Below are 13,144 nucleotides of genomic sequence, written 5' to 3'. Positions count from 1 at the left end.
TCCACTTTTCCGGGTGGAATTCATTTATGCTGAGGAAATCTTCCCAGTTGCCCACTCCCGGAATGAACACTGCTGACAGTGTTATCACATGATTTTCCGCCCAGCGAAGAATCCTTGCTGTCATTGCCCTCCTGCTTCTTGTGTCGCCCCGTCTGATAACGTGGGCGACCGCCATGATGATGTCCTACTGGATCAGCACCGGTTGACTTTGAAGCAGGAGTCTTCCTAGGCTCAGAGCATTGTAAATTGCCCTTAGCTCCAGTATATTCATGTGGAGAGAAGTCTCCAGACTTGACCACACTTCCTTGGAAATTTTTTCCCTGTGTGACTACTCCCCAGCCTCTCAGGCTGGTATCCGTGGTCCCCAGAACACAGTCCTGAATGCTGAGTGTGCTGCCCTCTAAAAGATGAGCACTCTGCAGCCCCCACAGAAGAGACACCCTTGTCCTTGGAGACAGGATTATCCGCTGATGCATCTGAAAATGCGATCCGGACCATTCGTCCAGCAAATCCCCTGAGATCTGCCGAATGGAATCGCTTCGTAAGAAGCCACCATTTTTCCCAGGACTCCTGTGCATTGATGCACTGATACTTGGCCTGGTTTTAGGAGGTTTCTGACTAGGTCGAATAACTCCTTGGCTTTTTCCTCCCGGAGGAACACCTTTTTCTGGACTATGCCCAGAATCATTCCTAGGAACAGCAGACGTATCGTCGGAAAACAGCTGCGATTCTTGGAATATTTAGAATCCAGTCGTGCTGTCGTAGAACTACTTTAGATAGTGCTCTTCCGACCTCCAACTGTTCTCTGGAACTTGCCCTTTTCAGGATATCGTCCAAGTAAGGGATAATTTAGATGCCTTTTTTCTTTGAAGAAACATCTTTTCGGCCATTACCTTGGTAAAAGGCCCGGGGTGCCGTGGATAATTCAAACGGCATCGTCTGAAACTGATATTGACAGTTCTGTACCACGAACCAGAGGTACCCTTGTTGAGAAGGGCAAATTTGAAACTGGAGGTAATCCTTGATGTCCAGGGACACCATATAGTCCCCTTTTTTCCGGTTCGCTATCACTGCTCTGAGTGACTCCATCTCGATTTGAACCTTTTATGTAAGTGTTCAAAGATTTCAGTTTAGACTATGTCTCACCAAGCCGTCTGGCTTCAGTACCACAATATAGTGTGGAAAAATAATACCCTTTTCCTTGTTGTAGGAGGGGTACTTTGATTATCACCTGCTGGATATACAGCTTGTGAATTGTTTCCAATGCTGCCTCCCTGTCGGAGGGAGCCGTTGGTAAAGCAGACTTCAGAAACCTGCGAGGAGAAGATGTCTCGACTCTCCAATCTGTACCCCTGGGATAATACTTGTACTATCTAGGGGTCAACCTGCGAGTGATCCCACTGCGCGCTGAGACTCTTGAGACTACCCCCCCACCTTGAGTCCGCTTGCATGGCCCCAGCGTCATGCTGAGGACTTGGCAGACGCGGTGGAGGGCTTCTTTTCCTGGGAAGGGGCTGCCTGCTGCAGTCTACTTCCCTTACCTCTATGTCTGGGCAGATATGACTGGCCTTTTGCCTGCATGCCCTCATGGGAAAGGAAGGATTGAGGCTGAAAAGACGGTGTCTTTTTCAGCTGAGATGTAACTTGGGGTAAAAAGGTTGGATTTTCCTTCCCTTTATACGGCAATACTTCCATGTGCCGTATGGGATCTGTATCACCTGACCACTGTCGTGTCCATGACATCTTCTGGGTGATATGGACAACGTACTTATCTTGATGCCAGAGAGCAAATATCCCTCTGTGCATCTCACGTACATATATATAGAATGCATCCTATTAAATGCTCTATATGAATAAAATATTTTCAGTCAGGGAATCCGACCAAGCCAACCCAGCACTGCATCTCCAGGCTGATGGCGATCGCTGGTCGCAGTATAACCACCGTATGTGTGTATATACTTTTTAGGATATCTTTCCAGCTTCCTATCAGCTGGCTCCTTGAGGGCGGCCGTATCTGGAGACGGTAACGCCACTTGATAAGTGTGTGAGCGCCTTATCACCCTAAGGGGTGTTTCCCAACGCGCCCTAATTTCTGGCGGGAAAGGGTATAACGCCAATATTTGCTATCGGGGTAACCCCACGCATCATCACACACTTCATTTTATTTTATCTGATTCAGGAAAAACTACAGGTAGTTTTTTCACTCCCACATAATACCCTTTTTTGTGGTACTTGTAGTATCAGAAATATGCAACACCTCCTTCATTGCCCTTAACGTGTGGCCCTAATGAGAAATACGTTTGTTTATTCACCGTCGACACTGGATTCAGTGTCCGTGTCTGTGTCTGTGTCGACCGACTGAGGTAAATGGGCGTTTTTAACGCCCCTGACGGTGTTTCTGAGACGCCTGGACCGGTACTAATAGTTTGTCGGCCGTCTCACGTCGTCAACCGACCTTGCAGCGTGTTGACATTCTCACGTAATTCCCTAAATAAGCCATCCATTCCGGTGTCGACTCCCTAGAGAGTGACATCACCATTACAGGCAATTTCTCCGCCTCCTCACCAACATCGTCCTCATACATGTCGACACACACGTACCGACACACAGCACACACACCGGGAATGCTCTGACAGAGGACAGGACCCACACTAGCCCTTTGGGGAGACAGAGGGAGAGTTTGCCAGCACACACCAAAACGCTATAATTATATAGGGACAACCTTATATAAGTGTTTTCCCTTATAGCATCTTTATATATATCTCAATATCGCCAAAATCAGTGCCCCCCCCTCTCTGTTTTAACCCTGTTTCTGTAGTGCAGTGCAGGGGAGAGCCTGGGAGCCTTCTCTCCAGGCTTTCTGTGAGAGAAAATGGCGCTGTGTGCTGAGGAGATAGGCCCCGCCCCTTTTTCGGCGGGCTCGTCTCCCGCTATTTAGTGAATCTTGGCAGGGGTTAAATATCTCCATATAGCCTCTGGGGGCTATATGTGAGGTATTTTTCGCCAAAAAAGGTTTTCATTTGCCTCCCAGGGCGCCCCCCTCCCAGCGCCCTGCACCCTCAGTGACTGCCGTGTGAAGTGTGCTGAGAGGAAAATGGCGCACAGCTGCAGTGCTGTGCGCTACCTTTAGAAGACTGCAGGAGTCTTCAGCCGCCGATTCTGGACCTCTTCTTACTTCAGCATCTGCAAGGGGGCCGGCGGCGCGGCTCCGGTGACCATCCAGGCTGTACCTGTGATCGTCCCTCTGGAGCTGATGTCCAGTAGCCAAGAAGCCAATCCATCCTGCACGCAGGTGAGTTCACTCCTTCTCCCCTAAGTCCCTCGTTGCAGTGATCCTGTTGCCAGCAGGACTCACTGTAAAATAAAAAACCTAAGCTAAACTTTCTCTAAGCAGCTCTTTAGGAGAGCCACCTAGATTGCACCCTTCTCGTCCGGGCACAAAAATCTAACTGGAGTCTGGAGGAGGGTCATAGGGGGAGGAGCCAGTGCACACCACCTGATCGGAAAGCTTTACTTTTTGTGCCCTGTCTCCTGCGGAGCCGCTATTTCCCCATGGTCCTTTCAGGAACCCCAGCATCCACAAGGACGATAGAGAAACTATGTTAATACACAGTCAAAACAAACACCCATTGTGAGAGCTGACAAGTCAGCTTCACAGAAGTACTTCCTTCCGAAACAAAAAGTGGCTATTTGATACATTCCCTGGATCAATCACACCCAGACTGTCCTCTCTTATGTTTAGATGCCCTTTCTTGCAAATAATGTCTAGTTATAGTGAATTTGACAGTCAGAAAATAAGCTATTCCAGTAAAGAGCTTCTGTGTAAATGAAGAATTTGGGACGGAAGTAATGCCATCCGAATTCACACAAGTTTGCCCCTTTAAAAATAAATGTCCCATTTCGGCTGGCAATAATTTACAAGGTATGCTTATGCCTTGTAAATGACTGCCTCTAAAAAAAACATCCGAGTTCAGCCGGCAACCCGCACTTTGTGCAAACTTGGATGGCATTACATTTCCATTTACAATTAAGGACAACATTTCAGACACATCTTTGCACAGTCCTCAACTATATTTATACATTTAAGCAACCTACAATGTCCTCATCAAAAACGAACATCCAAGGTGTGAAAACATGTACAGTGAAAGGTCAATTACATTTACAAGCTTGTGGAAAAAATAAGTCGAACCAGAAGCAGTCACAATCTAGATCGGTAATGAGACCTACTGTGCTGAATGAGCCAATAAAGTGCATCATTTAGTAGTACACACAAGGAAAGCACTCTAGCAGCATACGCTTGGCACTACTTCTGAATGTAAGGGATGGCACGGTATGGCCATGTGAGTGGAAGCAGGAGCATGTGTAAATTACTTACATCTTGCCTTCATGTGGATCTTCTTCCCTCCCCTATTGGAAAAAAAAAAAGGATAGGGTTTAATGGAACACACCACAGTCAGACACACACCTTGAAAACGTTAAGAACCTTTCAACCTCTAGATTTCTAGACTTCCCAAGGCTTGCACAAATCCGCCCACCTGACAACACTTTTTTATAATAAAATCAAAATTATGGCTATGAAGAGCTATACTCCGTATTCTCATCATCACACATTAGATACATAATAGGCATTACCACTTTTTTTTCTTTAAAATCCCAGAAAGCCCAAGATGTAGGCTGTTGCGGGTTCATACTTTTACATTTGTTAGACAGGAAAAAAAAAAACACACAGCTTATAATGTAATCAAACTCGATAAGTAAAGTCAATACCCATTTAAGTCCAAAAGTACTTATATTTCTAGGTTTTTTACTGCACATGGGTGCTATGTAATTCAGCTGGCCGTTTAGAATTATGAAAAGAAAACTAACCACTTCTTTCACCAAATCTTCAACTATAAGTCCTTGTTCGTTTGTACGAAGATTGGTTACCCACATCCATCCATCTTCTAATTCATTATGAACAATAAACATATCTCCTTTCAAGAAACTGCAAAAAGACAATGGGAATATTTATAACCATCTGGAATCTAAGAACTGGCTAACGTGTATGAAATTCAGACTTCTGGTATTAAGATAACTTTAATTCACACATCATTTTTAACATCATGATCTCTTTAAAACTACATAATGCTCTCTTTAAGCACTGTCACATGAGTGGTAGAAGATAAGTGTGTCAGTGGTAGAATTGCAGGTTACATATGTTTCTACAGGTAAAATAAAAAATCTTGTAAAAGGAAACAGGATTTTTATACTTATGTTATATCATATTCTATTGTGGGACACTGGGGTATAGAGGCTGGTCCAGGAGTTAAACACTTTATATGAATTCTGCACTATTTCTAAAAATGTTGACGACAAGAACAAATTTTGTTAATGGCAAGCATAAAAACAGCATCACTAACAAGAAATGAGTGTGCAGGCTGGGAACGCCAAATCCTCTAGTAAAATCAGATAACTGTAAATCATGTAAATAATAAAAAAAAAAAAAAAAAAAAAGATTTATGGTAAGACTTACCATGGTTAAATCTCTAATAGGTACACTGGATTCCACAGGGAATACATCGGTGGTGTAGTTGGGTCTTGATCCGAGGCAAAAAACAGGCTAAAGCTTTGACTGTTCCCAGGATGCACTGCACCGCCTCCTCTATAACCCTGCCTCTAGGCACTGGAGCTCAGTTTCGTTAACCAGTCAAATGCAGTAGCGGGTAAAAGAGAAGGCAGATGTTAATCACATAGAACCACATTCTCACGACAGGAGAAGGGACCAGCGGCTAATGCCATACAAACCCAAAGAAGCTAAGTGCGTCGGGGTGGGCGCCCTGTGGAATCCAGTGTACCTCGCAGAAAGATTTAACTACGGTAAATCTACCATAAATCTCCTTTTCTGCAGCGGGCTACACTGGGATTCCACAGGGAATACATCGGGGATGTCCAACAGCAGATCCTCATGGGAGGGGAAGCACTGTAACGGGCACAAGAACCCGGCGTCCAAAGGAAGCATCCTTGCAGGCGGAAGTATCAAAGGCATAAAACCTTTTCACTGAGGACCACGTACCCGCCTTGCACAATTGTTCCGCGGACACGCCTCGACGGGCCGCCCAAAAAGGTGCAACAGACCGAGTAGAATGGGCTTTGATAGCAGCAGGAGCTGGAAGACCAGCCTGTGCATAAGCTTGTGTAATCACTTTTCTCTAACGTCCTAGTGGATGCTGGGGACTCCGTAAGGACCATGGGGGATAGACGGGCTCCGCAGGAGACTGGGCACTCTAAGAAAGATTTAGTACTACTGGTGTGCACTGGCTCCTCCCTCTATGCCCTTCCTCCAGACCTCAGTTAGAATCTGTGCCCGGAAGGAGCTGGGTGCATTTCAGTGAGCTCTCCTGAGCTTGCTATTAAGAAAGTATTTTAGATAGGTTTTTTTATTTTCAGAGAGCTTCTGCTGGCAACAGACTCTCTGCTACGTGGGACTGAGGGGAGAGAAGCAAACCTACTAACTGCGGTTAGGTTGCGCTTCTTAGGCTACTGGACACCATTAGCTCCAGAGGGATCGAACACAGGAACTTAACCTTGGTCGTCCGTTCCCGGAGCCGCCCTCGCAGAGCCAGAAGACAGAAGCCGGCGGGTTGAAACAAGAAGACGTCAAAATCGGCGGCAGAAGACTCCTGTCTTCATATGAGGTAGCGCACAGCACTGCAGCTGTGCGCCATTGCTCCCACACTAACCCACACACTCCGGTCACTGCAGGGGGGGGGGCGCCCTGGGCAGCAATTGAGTACCTCCTGGCAAAAAGCAGCATATATACAGCTGGGCACTGTAAAATGCATGAGCTCCCGCCATTATTTTTACACAAAATCGCGGGACAGAAGCCCGCCGCTGATGGGGCGGGGCTTCTTCCTCAGCACTCACCAGCGCCATTTTCTCTCCACAGCTCCGCTGAGAGGAAGCTCCCCAGGTTCTCCCCTGCAGACTCACGGTAGAAAGAGGGTAAAAAGAGAGGGGGGGCACATAAATTTAGCGCATTAATCATATATACAGCAGCTACTGGGTAAACACTAAGTTACTGTGTAATTCCTGGGTTATATAGCGCTGGGGTGTGTGCTGGCATACTCTCTCTCTCTGTCTCTCCAAAAGGCCTTGTGGGGGTCCTGTCCTCATATAGAGCCCCTGTGTGTGTGGTGTGTCGGTACGCTTGTGTCGACATGTTTGACGAGGAGGGCTATGTGGAGGCAGAGCAGGTGCAGATATTGGATTGGATGGATATGTGGAAGGTGTTAAATGATAATGTAAACTCCTTGCATAAAAGGTTGTATAAAGCTGAAACCTTGGGACAGTCGGGGTCTCAGCCCATGCCTGATCCTACAGCGCAGAGGCCGTCAGGGTCTCAGAAGCGCCCACTATCCCAAATTGTTGACACAGATATCGACACGGATTCTGACTCCAGTGTCGATGGCGATGATGCAAAATTGCAGCATAAAATTGCTAAAGCCATCCGCTACATGATTATAGCAATGAAGGATGTATTGCACATATCAGAGGTAAACCCTGTCCCTGACAAGAGGGTTTATATGTATGGGGAGAAAAAGCAAGAGGTGACTTTTCCCCCTTCACATGAGTTAAATGAGTTATGTGAAAAAGCGTGGGATTCCCCCGATAGGAAAGTGCTGATTTCCAAAAGGTTACTTATGGCATACCCTTTCCCGCCAACGGACAGGATGCGCTGGGAATCCTCCCCTAGGGTAGAACAAAGCTCTGACATGCTTATCTAAGAAGGTGGCCCTGCCGTCACAGGATACGGCCTCCCTAAAGGATCCTGCGGATAGGAAGCAGGAAGGTATCCTGAAGTCTGTTTATACGCATTCAGGTACTCTACTGAGGCCGTCAATTGCGTTGGCCTGGATGTGTAGTGCTGTAGCAGCATGGACAGATAATCTGTCTGAGGAACTGGATACCTTGGACAAGGATACTATTTTACTGACCCTGGGGCATATAAAAGACGCTGTCCTATATATGAGGGATGCCCAGAGAGACATTTGCCTACTGGGCTCTAGAATAAATGCAATGTCGATTTCTGCCAGAAGGGTCCTGTGGACTCGGCAATGGACAGGTGATGCAGACTCCAAAAAGCACATGGAGGTTTTACCTTACAAGGGTGAGGAATTGTTTGGGGACGGTCTCTCGGACCTAGTTTCCACAGCTACGGCTGGGAAGTCAAATTTTTTGTCATATATTCCCTCACAGCCTAAGAAAGCACCGTATTACCAAATGCAGTCCTTTCGATCACAAAAAAGCAAGAAAGTCAGAGGTGCATCCTTTCTTGCCAGAGGCAGGGGTAGAGGAAAGAAGCTGCACCATACAGCTTGTTCCCAGGAACAGAAGTCCTCCCCGGCTTCCACTAAATCCACCGCATGACGCTGGGGCTCCACAGGTGGAGCCAGGAGCGGTGGGGGCGCGTCTCCGAAATTTCAGCCACCAGTGGGTTTGCTCACAGGTGGATCCCTGGGCTATACAGGTTGTGTCTCAGGGATACAAGCTGGAATTCGAAGTGATGCCCCCTCACCGTTACCTCAAATCGGCCCTGGCAGCTTCCCCCATGGAAAGGGAGGTAGTGTTAGCGGCAATTCACAACTTATATCTCCAGCAGGTGGTGGTAAAGGTTCCCCTCCTTCAACAGGGAAGGGGATACTATTCCACAATGTTTGTGGTACCGAAACCAGATGGTTCGGTCAGACCCATTTTGAATTTAAAGTCCCTGAACATTTATCTGAAAAGATTCAAGTTCAAAATGGAATCGCTCAGAGCGGTCATTGCAAGCCTGGAAGAGGGGGATTTTATGGTGTCTCTAGACATCAAGGATGCTTACTTGCATGTCCCCATTTATCCACCTCATCAGGAGTACCTCAGATTTGTGGTACAGGACTGTCATTACCAATTCCAGACGTTGCCGTTTGGGCTCTCCACGGCACCGAGAGTATTTACCAAGGTAATGGAGTCACAATTATCCCATACTTGGACGATCTCCTCATAAAGGCGAGGTCCAGAGAACAGTTGCTGATCAGCGTAGCACACTCTCAGGAAGTGTTGCAACAGCACAGCTGGATTCTGAATATCCCAAAGTCGCAGCTGATTCCTACGACGCGTCTGCCCTTTCTGGGCATGATTCTGGACACAGACCAGAAGGTGTTTCTCCCGGCGGAGAAGGCTCAGGAGCTCGTGTCTCTAGTCAGAGACCTCTAAAAACCGAAACAGGTGTCGGTGCATCACTGCACGCGATTCCTGGGAAAGATGGTGGCATCATACGAAGCCATTCCCTTCGGCAGGTTCCATGCGAGGATCTTTCAGTGGGATCTGTTGGACAAGTGGTCCGGATCGCATCTTCAGATGCATCGGCTGATCACCCTGTCCCCCAGGGCCAGGGTGTCCCTTCTGTGGTGGCTGCAGAGTGCTCACCTTCTCGAGGGCCGCAGGTTCGGCATACAGGACTGGGTCCTGGTGACCACGGATGCGAGCCTCCGAGGATGGGGGGCAGTCACTCAGGGAAGAAACTTCCAAGGGTTGTGGTCAAGTCAGGAGGCTTGTCTGCACATAAATATCCTGGAACTAAGGGCCATATACAACGCCCTGAGTCAAGCGGAGCCTCTGCTTCGCAACCAACCGGTGCTGATTCAGTCAGACAACATCACCGCAGTGGCTCATGTAAACCGCCAGGGCGGCACAAGAAGCAGGGTGGCGATGGCAGAAGCCACCAGGATTCTTCGTTGGGCGGAGAATCACGTGCAAGCACTATCAGCAGTGTTCATTCCGGGAGTGGACAACTGGGAAGCAGACTTCCTCAGCAGGCACGACCTCCACCCGGGAGAGTGGGGACTTCATCAAGAAGTCTTCACGCAGATTGCAAATCGATGGGAACTGCCACAGGTGGACATGATGGCATCCCGCCTCAACAAAAAGCTAAAAAGGTATTGCGCCAGGTCAAGGGACCCTCAGGCGATAGCTGTGGACGCACTAGTGACACCGTTGGTGTTCCAGTCGGTCTATGTATTTCCTCCTCTTCCTCTCATACCCAAGGTGCTGAGAATCGTAAGAAAAAGAGGAGTGAGAACAATACTCATTGTTACGGATTGGCCAAGAAGGACTTGGTACCCGGAACTGCAAGTAATGCTCACAGAGGACCCATGGCCGCTGCCTCTCAGACAGGACCTGTTGCAACAGGGGCCCTGTGTGTTCCAAGACTTACCGCGGCTGCGTTTGACGGCATGGCGGTTGAACGCCGGATCCTAGCGGAAAAAGGCATTCCGGATGAAGTTATTCCTACGCTAATAAAGGCTAGGAAGGACGTGACAGCAAAACACTATCACCGTATATGGCGAAAATATGTTGCTTGGTGTGAGGCCAGGAAGGCCCCTACAGAGGAATTCCAGCTGGGCCGGTTCCTGCACTTCCTACAGTCTGGAGTGACTATGGGCTTGAAGTTGGGGTCCATAAAGGTCCAGATTTCGGCCCTATCCATTTTCTTTCAAAAAGAACTGGCTTCTCTTCCTGAGGTTCAGACGTTTGTTAAGGGAGTGCTGCATATTCAGCCCCCTTTTGTGCCACCAGTGGCACCTTGGGATCTCAACGTGGTGTTGGGTTTCCTGAAATCCCACTGGTTTGAGCCACTTAAGACCGTGGAGCTAAAGTGTCTCACGTTGAAGGTGGTCATGCTATTGGCCTTAGCTTCGGCTAGGCGTGTGTCAGAATTGGCGGCTTTGTCATGTAAAAGCCCCTATCTGGTTTTCCATGTGGACAGGGCAGAATTGCGGACTCGTCCACAATTTCTGCCGAAGGTGGCGTCATCTTTTCATTTGAACCAACCTATTGTGGTGCCTACGGCTACTCGTGACTTGGAGGATTCCAAGGTGCTTGATGTAGTCAGGGCTTTGAAAATTTATGTGGCCAGAACGTCTGGAGTCAGGAAAACGGACTCGCTGTTTATCCTGTATGCATCCAACAAGCTGGGTGCTCCTGCTTCAAAGCAAACTATTGCTCGCTGGATCTGTAACACGATTCAGCAGGCTCATTCTGCGGCTGGATTGCCGCATCCAAAATCGATAAAAGCCCATTCCACAAGGAAAGTGGGCTCTTCTTGGACGGCTGCCCGAGGGGTCTCGGCATTACAGCTTTGCCGAGCAGCTACTTGGTCGGGTTCAAACACTTTTGCAAAATTCTGCAAGTTTGATACCCTGGCTGAGGAGGACCTTGTGTTTGCCCATTCGGTGCTGCAGAGTAATTCGCACTCTACCGCCCGTTTGGGAGCTTTGGTATAATCCCCATGGTCCTTACGGAGTTCCCAGCATCCACTAGGACGTCAGAGAAAATAAGAATTTACTCACCGGTAAATCTATTTCTCGTAGTCCGTAGTGGATGCTGGGAGCCCGTCCCAAGTGCGGATTGTCTGCAATACTTGTATATAGTTATTGCTTAATAAAGGGTTATGTTATGTTGGCATCCGTGGTTGATGCTTTGTTGATTGTTCATACTGTTAACTGGGTATGTTATCACAAGTTATACGGTGTGATTGGTGTGGCTGGTATGAGTGTTACCCTGGATTCCAAAATCCTTTCCTTGTAATGTCAGCTCTTCCGGGCACAGTTTCCTTAACTGAGGTCTGGAGGAGGGGCATAGAGGGAGGAGCCAGTGCACACCAGTAGTACTAAATCTTTCTTAGAGTGCCCAGTCTCCTGCGGAGCCCGTCTATCCCCCATGGTCCTTACGGAGTCCCCAGCATCCACTACGGACTACGAGAAATAGATTTACCGGTGAGTAAAATCTTATTTTTTAATCCATCTGGCCAAGGTTTGCTTATTCGCAGGCCAGCCACGTTTGTGGAAACCATAAAGTACAAAAAGGGTATCGGACCTCCTGAGAGAAGCAGTCCTCTCCATGTAAATACGGAGTGCCCGTACCACATCCAAAGACAGCTCTTTGGAGGAAAAACCAGAAGAGATAAAAGCCGGAACCACAATCTCTTGGTTAAGATGGAAAGATGACAACACCTTAGGTAGATAACCGGGACGAGTTCTGAGAACTGCCCGGACACAGTGAAAAATCAGAAAGGGTGGATGACAGGACAAAGCACCCAAGTCTGACACCCTCCTAGCAGAGGCAACAGCCAGCAGAAAAAAGACCTTAAGCGTAAGATATTTAAGGTCCACAGACTCAAGAGGTTCAAATGGAGAGACTCTTGTAGGGCATTCAAGACAACAGACAGATCCCATCGAACCACAGAAAGGACATAGGGAGGCTGAATCCGTAAAACACCTTGAGTGAAAGTATGAACGTCGGGAATAGACGCAATATTCCTCTGAAACCACACCGACAAGGCAGAAATATGAACCTTGAGGGAGGCCAGACGAAGATCTAAGTCTAGGCCATGTTGCAGAAAAGACAATAGTCTAGAATTTCTGAAATTGTATGCATCGTAATTCTTAGCAGCACACAAGGTGAAGTAATAATTCCAGACCCTGTAGTAGATCCGCGCAGAAGCCGGTTTACGGGCCTTTAGCATAGTTTGGATAACCGCCTCAGAGAATCCTTTGGCCCTCAGGAGTGATGCTTTAAGAGCCATACCATCAAAACCAGTCTGGCCAGGTCTGGGTAGACACAAGGGCCCTGAACGAGAAGGTCTGGGCGCTGAGGAAGTAGAAGAGGGCGCTCTATCTTTAGACCCTGCAGGTCCGAGAACCAATGCCGTCTGGGCCATGCTGTAGCGACTAGTAGTAGTATTCGTTTTTCTTGCTTGAACTTCCGTATTACCCTGGGCAGGAGTGACACTGGAGGGAACACATATGGCAGCCAAAAGTTCCATGAAATTGCCAATGCATACACGAACGCTGCTTGAGGATCCCTTGCCCTTGAGCTGAAGACAGGAACCTTGTGATTGTGTCGAGACGCCATCAGGTCTACATCTGTGTAGACCCCACTTGTCCACTAGGAGTTGAAAGACTTCCAGATGAAAACTCCACTCTCCGGCGTGCACGTCCTGACGACTGAGGAAGTCCGCTTCCCAGTTGAGGACTCCCGGAATGAACACTGCCGATATTGCTGGCAGATGGCGTTCCACCCAACAAAGGATTTTTTTACACTTCCATCATTGCCATGCGCTTTGAGT

At 48.0% G+C, this 13,144-nt stretch overlaps 1 protein-coding gene across 5 annotated transcripts in view; it reads right to left on the bottom strand.

The window, feature by feature from the left end:
- The window catches only part of RASA1 (RAS p21 protein activator 1), a 421,336-nt gene that overhangs the window by 175,292 nt on the left and 232,900 nt on the right, over nt 1-13,144 (bottom strand). For all 5 annotated transcript variants that reach the window (XR_010246601.1, XM_063963963.1, XM_063963965.1 and 2 more), the window contains exons 5-6: nt 4,867-4,984; nt 4,376-4,407 (exon numbers count right to left, since the gene is read on the bottom strand). Coding sequence is in view for 4 of the 5 variants with exons in the window: in XM_063963963.1 (XP_063820033.1) it covers nt 4,376-4,407; nt 4,867-4,984 (150 nt within the window). In the remaining variant the exon portion in view is untranslated. The remainder of the gene's footprint in view (nt 1-4,375; nt 4,408-4,866; nt 4,985-13,144) is intronic.

Source organism: Pseudophryne corroboree, chromosome 1 (assembly GCF_028390025.1).
Source record: "Pseudophryne corroboree isolate aPseCor3 chromosome 1, aPseCor3.hap2, whole genome shotgun sequence".
NCBI classification, from domain to species: Eukaryota; Metazoa; Chordata; class Amphibia; order Anura; family Myobatrachidae; genus Pseudophryne; species Pseudophryne corroboree.
Note: the sequence above shows the minus strand (reverse complement) of the source record. Positions and strands in the feature narration are given on the sequence as shown.